The sequence below is a fragment of the Prionailurus bengalensis genome, chromosome B2, assembly GCF_016509475.1.
Source record: "Prionailurus bengalensis isolate Pbe53 chromosome B2, Fcat_Pben_1.1_paternal_pri, whole genome shotgun sequence".
Taxonomy (NCBI): domain Eukaryota; kingdom Metazoa; phylum Chordata; class Mammalia; order Carnivora; family Felidae; genus Prionailurus; species Prionailurus bengalensis.
The window spans coordinates 113030039-113039035 of NC_057349.1; the positions used below are offsets into that span (position 1 = coordinate 113030039).

General features: G+C 40.6%; 1 protein-coding gene across 1 annotated transcript; it reads right to left on the minus strand.

Moving 5' to 3' along the window:
* Positions 1–6538: 6538 nt before the first annotated feature.
* LOC122490530 (60S acidic ribosomal protein P1-like) lies at positions 6539–8253 on the minus strand. Its single transcript, XM_043593190.1, has 2 exons — positions 8225–8253; positions 6539–6929 (listed from the first exon to the last, which is right to left on the minus strand). The coding sequence occupies exons 1-2, from the start codon at positions 8251–8253 to the stop codon at positions 6566–6568; spliced, it is 393 nt and encodes a 130-aa protein (XP_043449125.1). The 3' UTR covers positions 6539–6565.
* Between the last annotated feature and the right edge of the window lie 744 nt (positions 8254–8997).

The following is an 8997-nucleotide window of genomic DNA, read 5'->3' on the forward strand; positions in this document are numbered from 1 at the left end:
CATAATTAGTGGCCTTATAAAAAGAGAAAAAGACATCTCTCTATCGGCACACCTGCACCGAGGAAAGGCCACATGAGCACTGAACAGAAAGGTGGCCATCGAAAGCCAGGGAGAGAACCTTTCCCAGAACCTGACCGTGCTGGCACCCTGATCTCAGATTTCCACTCTCCAGACTGTGAGAAAATAAATTTCTGTTGTTTAGGACACCAGTCTGTAATATTTTGTCATGATCACCCAAGCTCACAAAGACACAAGACCCACTGCACTTCCCCTCATAGTCATCATCACCCCTGGACCTGCTGTACTTCCCAGATTTATTTCCCCAGCAGATCCTGACCTCCATGGCAGCAGGGAGGGCAGAGAGTGCCTGCCTGGTCTTTTGCTGTGTGCTTAGCTGACTGCACAGTGCCTCTGGCTTGTAATGGGGACTGAGTGAATACCTGTCAGCTAAAGGAATACTGTATGAATTAAGTGACTAGAAGGGCAGACAAAAAAAAAAAATGTGTTCACCATTGTCTAATGTATAGAATTGTTGAATTATTATGTTGTACACCTGAAACTAATATAACATTGTATGTCAAGTATACTTCAATTATTAAAAAAATATGCCCACGGCAATGTTATTTATAATAATAGTTGAAACATTAAGAAAGATCTAAATGTCCAAAATTAGGAGAGTGTTCAAATAAATTAATTACATTAATAAAATTACAATCATATGACAATATATCATGTAGTTGTTAAAAAGAGTCTTACAAATATTACTTTTAATGGCATGATAAAGGTCACATAAAGTCACATTAAGAAAAAAATAGGATATATATGTACCTATACACACACGCACACACACACAGAGGAATATTTGGGAGTAAATGCAATTTTTTTTCTTTTCTTTTAGAGAGAGAGGGAGAGAGCCTGTGCCCGCACCTGCTCACCTTGGGAAAAGGCTAAGCCTGGTTGTCCAGAGATTTCCAAAGAGAAATAATATTGGGATTGTCTTCAGTGGAACATGGCACGATAGGGAGTGAGCATTAATACTACCATTGTTTTGGACTGCCAGCTCACCATGATAATAAAGTGCATACTGACTTATAGTTGTTTATCTTTAAAGCAATTTTTTTAAGTTTATTTATCTTGAGAGAAAGAGAAAGAGTGGGGGAGGGACAGAGATAAAGGGAGAGAGAGAATCCCAAGCAGGCTCCATGCTGTCAGCACAGAGCCCCACAGGGAGATATATTTCACAAACCGTGAGATCATGACCTGAGCCTAAATCAAGAGCTGGATACTTAGTCAACTGAGCCACCCAGGTGCTCTGGAGTAAATGTAATTGTTAACGATGGTTATATTCAGATAGTCAGATAAGATTATTTTTTCATTATGTTTTTCTTTACTTTTCAAATTTACTACAAGAATTATGGATGCTTTATAATCAGGAAAAAAATTAGTAGTCATTTGGCATGAGTCATATGGATTGAAAGATTATATCTGCAAAATTTTTATAGCAGGGAAAACAAAGATAAGTTGGTCAAAGTCATTATTCATGCAGGATTCAGAAAAACCTTATAAACTCCACTGAGAAAACACCTCAGTAGTGAGATTAAACTGAGTTACACCATAAAGAAAGCCTTTATGGTCAGGAATAGTCATGTGAACAGATAATGTCATTATTTGTAAGGACTAAGGCAAACCCATGTAGTAGGGATCTGGGGCAGAAAGGAAAGACCTTGAAGTGGATGCCATTGCTGCCCTGTCAAGATTCCCTTCTTCAGCCTGTTGTATCCAGCTTACAGCTGCTGTGAGTTTGGGCTGCTGGAGGTTCACAGCTGCCTTCTTCCCTGGTGAATTTCCTTTCACAATATTGCAGCCTCCCCTCCTGGATGAGAGGGGCACCAGCATTGTCGAGAAGCTGCAGTGGCTGTCCCATGTAGGTGAGGATTATAAAGATAGGAGATCCTCCTATAGCACTGTGCTCCCTGATAGCAATGGGGATGATAGGACCTCAGAATAGCACAGGCCAGATGGCCAGAAGCAAGGTGGGCATGATTATCAAAGTGCACAGCAGATGGACTAACAGGCTGTGTTCAAAGAGACCTATGGAGCTACCTAATGGAAAATGGTGTTCCCAGAATGAGATTGACGGACAAGTCAATAGGGGTCTTGCTTAATGTATATCAGCAATCAAGATATATCATGAATAGATGAACAGAACTCTAAGGTCTACCCACTCAGTGGAAAATCATGATCCCTTCATCAGTTTACAGACTTTAGCTAGTTCTTAGACCCATAACCTATTGCTTCCTAACTTGCAACACCATGGAAACTGTATAAAGTAGTGTTTCCCTCCTTCTACAATGGGGCCAATGGCCATTTACTCAAATAAAGATACACTGGGGAAAGTGGGCTGTTGAATCAGGAATCTGAGTTGACTATGATACCTAAGGACACAGAGTACCATCATGGATCCTCCTGTTAGAGAAGAGCCATATCTCGGTCCAGAGTTCTAGGCTGGGTCCATCTCATAGTGGGTGCACAGGGTCCATGAATCTACCCTGCGGTTATTTCCTGGCTTGCTAAATTTATAATCAGCATACGTGTACTTAAAGTTTGTGAAAACCCTCACAATGATTTGTAGATAAAGAGCTGTTACAGTGGGAAAAAACAAAATGAATACCCCCTGAAATTTCTAAGGTAATACATCAAAAACAATATTATATTCCAGATGGAAAGGCAGAGATTGGTACCATCCTCAAAGACTTAAAAGGTAAATGGATCATGGTCTTCATCAGCTCCATTTAATTCATTAGTCATGAAATGATTGTGGACAGAATGACTCAGCCATTGATGTAAGTCAGCTGCTAACCACCACCTCTAAACATCATAACCAAAGAGCTTGGAAAATCTTTTCCAGGATGGAGTGAATTTCATGTGGGAAACAACTGGATATGAGTGGTGTAAGGGATAGAGTATCATAGATGCTGTTGGTGCCCTGGCAGGATCCCTTTTTTCCAGGCCAGTGCACTTATCCCACAGCTAGTGTGAGTTGATCTGCTAATGGCTCACAGGTACTCCTTTACCTGGAAAACTGCCCTTGATAAATGGAAATTATCACTCCTGAGAGGTATTTTTCAGTTAAGTGCAGTGAAATCTATTTTGTGGGATCATCTCTTAGCATGAAGAGAACAGAAAAGTGGTCATTTCTTTTGGTGAAATAAAAACTAATTCATTTCTCTATTTATTTAGCAATAACTTCCTAAACACAGATTAGAGCCAATCATTTGTGTTACCTGTTCCAGATCCAAGAGGGAATCAGACAATCTCCTGTCTTTCAGAACTTACACTTTAGGGTCATGTCTGAGTCTCCCTCCATTTGTCTGGAAAGGTGAGAGCAGGGTGTGCTTCTGGACACAGATGGGAGAAAACGGTAGCTTTCTGAAGGGAGGGTTAAAGAGTAGTTTTCCCTAGTACAAGCAACAAGTGGGTGCACCATCTGTAGAAAATTTCAAACAGTAATAAAAACCAACTAAAAGGGGGCGCCTGGGTGGCTTAGTCGGTTAAGCTTCCGACTCAGGTTATGATCTCGCAGCTGGTGGGATAGAGCCCATGTCAGGCTCCTCACTGAATAAATAAATAAACTTAAAAAATTGCTTAAAAAAAACAACTAAAAGTCAGTATGCACTTTATTATCATGGTGAGCTGGCAATCCTAAACAATGGTAGTGTTAATGCTTACTCCCTACCCCCCATACGCCACTGAAGAGAATCCTAGTATTATTCCTGTTTGGAAATCTCTGGGCAACCAGGCTTAACCTTTCCCCAAGGTGAGAGGTCACAACAGCTTCCATCACCAAGGAAGGAGAGAAGTGGTTAGAAGGAGAGGTTTAGAGCCATCAGTCCCAAAATAACCTTGAGTGTCCACCCCTGAGTGTCTCCAGGAAAGCAGGGGCAGTTCATTATGATTAGACTCCAGCTTTTGTGTGGGGGCAGGGCAGGGAGTGAGGATCGTTGAGGCAGCACACAATGAATTTGCCTCACTATAAGCTTGTATATTTTATCTAGAGTAGGATGCTTGGGGAAAAGTAGAAGAGAATGAACGAAAAGGGAGAGCAGAATCAAACCCCTTCTGCGAGTCAGAGGAGTTTGACTTCAGTGAGCTCTGAGAGAAGAGTTGATCTCTTAACCTGTGCTGGCAAAGATTTAAAGTCACTTATTTTGGCAGGGAGAGTCAAAAGACCAACTGTTCATTCCTAGGGATTTGGAGGTAGTAACTTGCTTAGATTTTGTCAGTAAAAAGAGATAATTAAGGTTCTAAACAACTACAGACTTCTTCCTATTCAGCGAGCTTACAAAACAAGGCTATGAATTTTAAAACCTTTACAACTTACCTGAGGAATTAATATTCTCCCATCCACAATAGTCACCATAATGGGATAGAAAATGAAAAGTGACCAAATGCATTACTTTTCAACCTTGAATTTCATCATGCTCTAATTTTGTAGAGTATTTATTATACTTGATTAAGGGAGATTTAAATAATATGGGTTATATTTTATGTGTTGGGTGAATTTTTCATAGATGAAACTTCTCTTCAGAGGCCTAGGAATAAGAACAAAAGAAAATAAAAAGGTTACTTGGCAAAACTTAGTATTGACCTGCATTATCCAATACTGTAGCCAGTAGCCACAGTCAGCTATTTAAATTTATAAAAAGCAAACTAAACTAAAAATTCAGTTGATTGGTTGCTCTCGCCACATTTAAAAAAGATTTTTGTTTTGAAATAATTTAGGGCTTACACAGAAGTTGCAGAAATAGTACAGAGAGTTCCCATGGATGTTTCTCCCAGTTTGCCTCAGTAATATCTTACATAACCATAGGATAATTATCAAAACCATCAAATTGACGGTGGTACGATACTATTAAGTAAACTACAGACACTATTTGGGTTGTTACCAGTTTTAATATGCACATTTGGCGGGCATGGGGGGTGTATAGTTCTATGACATTTTATCGTGCATATAGATTTGTAGAACTATGATAATCATCAAGATCATCATCAACCATTTCACCATCCCTTCATAGTCCCGCCCTCCTGCCAACCCGAACCCTTAGCAAACACTAATCTGTCATTCATCAGTATAATTCTGTCATTTTGAGAAGGTAACGTGAATATAATTGACTTTTCATTATGCAGCATAATGGATATCCAACATGCTGTTGCAGTTTGTTTCTTTTATCACTGAGTAGTATTCCATTGTATGGACATCTTAGTCCATTTGGGCTGCTGTAACAAAATGTGATAGACTGGATGGCTTATTAAAAAGCAGAAATATATTTCTTATAATTCTGGAGACTGGAAATTCTAAGATCAAAGTGTCTACAGATTGGGTGTCTGCCAAGAGCCCACTTCCTGGTCCATAGACAACCATCTTCTTGCCATGTCCTCACATGCTGCAAGGGGTAACAGAGTTCTATGGGTTCTCTTTTATAAGGGCATTACTCCTATTCATGAGAACTCCACCCTCATGACCTAATAACCTTCCAAAGTCTCCACCTTCAAATACCATCACATTGGACATTAGGATTTAACATATGAATTTGAAAGCTGGGGGTTCACATTCATTCTGTAGCAATGGATGTAATATAATTTGTTTATTCATCCACCTACTGAAAGACATTTAAGTTGTTCTAAGTGTTTTTTTTTTAATTTTTTCAATGTTTATTTATTTCTTTTGAGAGAGAGAGAGAGAGAGAGCACATGTACAGGGGAGGGGCAGAAAGGGAAGGAAAGAAAGAATCCCAAGCAAGCCCTGGGCTGTCAGCGCACAGCCCGAGGCAGACTCAATCCCATGAACCTGTGAGATCATGACCCAAGCCGAAATCAAGAGTTGGATGACCAGCTGACTGAGCCACCCAGGCATCTCTCAGGTTTTTTTTTTAATATGAAATTATTGTCAAATTGGTTTCCGTACAACACCCAGTGCTCATCCCAACAGGTGCCCTCCTCAATGCCCATCACCCCCCCTCCCCTCCTTCCCACCCATCCTCATTTTTTGATTTACAAATAAAGCTTCTATGAACATTCATGTTCAGGTTTTGTGCTGATTTTCTGTCTGGTGGTTTATCAATTACTAAGAGAAGCCTTAGCTCTAGTTACGGGTTTGTCTATTTCCCCTTTCAGTTTTGCAATTTTTCTTTCATGTTTTTTCAGGTTCTGCTGCTTAGAACATACATATTTAGGAGTGTTATGTGTTCTTAGGTAATTGACTCTTTTAATAATTTTGTAATACCACTTTTTGTTAATTTTCTTTGCTCCACAGTCTACTTTGTCTGATATTAATATAGGCACTCCAGCTTTCTTTTGATTAATGTTTGCACAATGTATCTTTTTCCATTCTTGTACTTTGTTACCTGTATGAGTTTCTTCTAGACAGCCCATAGTTGGATCATAATTTTTTGAATCCATTTTGCCATTCTCTGTCTTTTATGGTGAGTTGAAGCCATTTACATTTATTTATTTATTTGTTTATTTATTTATTTATTTATAAGAGTTCAGCTTTTTATTGAACAGGTTAAAGAAGAGATTTAGTCAAAAGACTAAAGCCCACATCATCATCAGACTCCTCTGATTCTTCTTTCTTTGCTTCCACTTTCTTCTCCTCAGTTGGGGCAGCAGTGGTGGAGGGGGCAGGCCCAGCTGCTGGGACAGAACCACCAGCCCCCACCTTACGGACAAGGCTCCTGATGTTGACGATGTTGACGTGGGCCAGGGCCTTTGCAAACAAGCCTGGCCAGAAAGATTCAACATTTACACCCAATGTTTTAATGAGAGCATTGACCTCATCCTCCTTGACCGACACCTCATCATCCTGCACGGTGAGACCCGAGTAGATGCCCGCGAGCTCCCAGAGGCGGAGGTGGGGAGATTGGGCGCTGCTGGATAAAGTGAAGCTTCCTCAGTCGGACCAAGCACTTTAGCAGCAGCTGAGGAAAGGGGCTGAGCCATTTACTTTCAAAGTAATTCACAATGTGTTAGAATTTACGTCTTCTGTTTGATTGTTTTCTATTAGTTCCCATTGTTGTTTGTTTCATTTTCCCTTTCATGCATTTCTTGTTGGAGTATTTTCATGACAGTTGCTTGACAACCTTGTCATTTAACTCCAACCTCTGTGCGATCGTGGCATTGCATGTCTTTTCTCATTTGAGTTATGGTTTTTCTGGGACTTGGATTGATTCCTTTAACAGTTTGAGGATTGAGTTAGAAGAATCAGGTTTCTTTTTAAATCATATATTTTAGCAGGCAATCAACCCTGAACGTGTCTTGACTCCATTTTGTGGACTGTGGTTTGAATGTCAATTTAGTTTCAAAAGCTTTGTACTGTTATTTTGGTCTCCCTCACCTGTGTGCTTCTCAGAGTCCAATCTGCAGATGTGATATTGCGCACCAACTTCAGTTTCCTAAGTGTTTGCTGTGTTTATTTTGGCAGGTTTCATGCACATGAGCCATTTTTCAGGGTAAGGAGTAGGGAGCAAGCAATCCGGAACTTTAATCATAGAATTAAAGGAGTCCTTTTTCTACCTTGTTCCTCTCTATAATTCTCTCCCCAGTCTCTGCTGTGTTGTCACTGTTTAGTGCCACCCTACCCACCACTTAAGCCCTCAGTAGCAACACATGGCTAACAAGTTCTGTATTGGACAGTGCAAATACAGAAAATTTCCATCATCTCCAAAAGTTCTATTGTATAGGGCTGATATAGATGACAACCTTTTGCTTCATGAGTTTAAGCTCTTCTTCAAGATGATTAATTATAGAAAGAAACAAAAGGCATAAAAATAGATGGGGAGGGTGACAAAAGAAGAATTTTAAGATCCAAAAATTAGAAAAATAAAAGTGGTAACAAGAAAAGACAGCAGAGAGACATTGGAAATACCTACATGGAATAAATCTTTTTTTTTAAGTTTATTTATTTTGAGAGAGAGAGAGTGAGCAGGGGAGGGGCAGAAAGAGAGGGAGAGAGAGAGAATCCCAAGCAGGCTCCTCACTGTCAGTGCAGAGCCTGACACAGGGCCTGAACCAACAAACCACAAGATCATGGCCTGAGCTGAAGTCAAGAGTCAGACTCTTAACTGAATGAGCCACCCAGGCGCTCCACCATGTGGAGTAAATCTTAATCAAAAACAGCAAAGCCAGCTCCTAAGCACAGGGTCTCCTAGATATTCCTGATACTTACCTAGTTTCATGTGCCAGAGACCAGGCCATCTTCTGAAAGCTGTGTTTCAAAAGCAGTGGGTTCAAGCTTCAATTGTCATTCTCTTACCTCATTCTCTGCAGTGAAAGAGATACTTAGAATCTTAGAGTGCAAAAGACACTTTAAGACTGTGCAATTCAAATGCTACTTCAAAACACTGTGCATGCAAAGATTACACACTTGGGTATGGTAAGGCTAGCCTCCTTGCTGGTTTTAGACTTGTCTAAATTAATGAGTATCAAGCCCCCACAGGGACTTCCAGGTATGGGAGCCTCACTCCTGCCCAGGCCTTGATGAATTGCAACCCAGTGCTCTTTGGTCACCGAAGAAGAAACATTATGGCTCTCTGCCCTTGTTCATCCTTTAGTTTTTCAGATGGAAGAGAGAGACCCCAGATGCTGTCCTGAAAGCAGCTGAAAGTGTGAGTGTCTAGTAAAGAAACAAAGGCAATTCCTAGCCCCAGGCTCCAGGGCAAGAGAGAAGCTACTAGCGAATTGAAACTGAAGATTTGAGAAGAAAGAAGTAACCTAGAGAGCGGTGGAGAGAGGGGAGTAAAGAAAGAATGCCAAGGCACTAGTGGGGCAGGGGACAGTTTTGAGCTAATCTCACAAGTTCCTTTCTAGAGACTTTCTGGAGGCAGACACTGAAGGACACAAACAGTTGGGACAAGAGCTGGTTTCTTCAGAGCAATCCACACACTAGTTTCTCCTCATGGGATTTCCCAGAACTACGGTTTTCCTTTCCTAGTACACAAC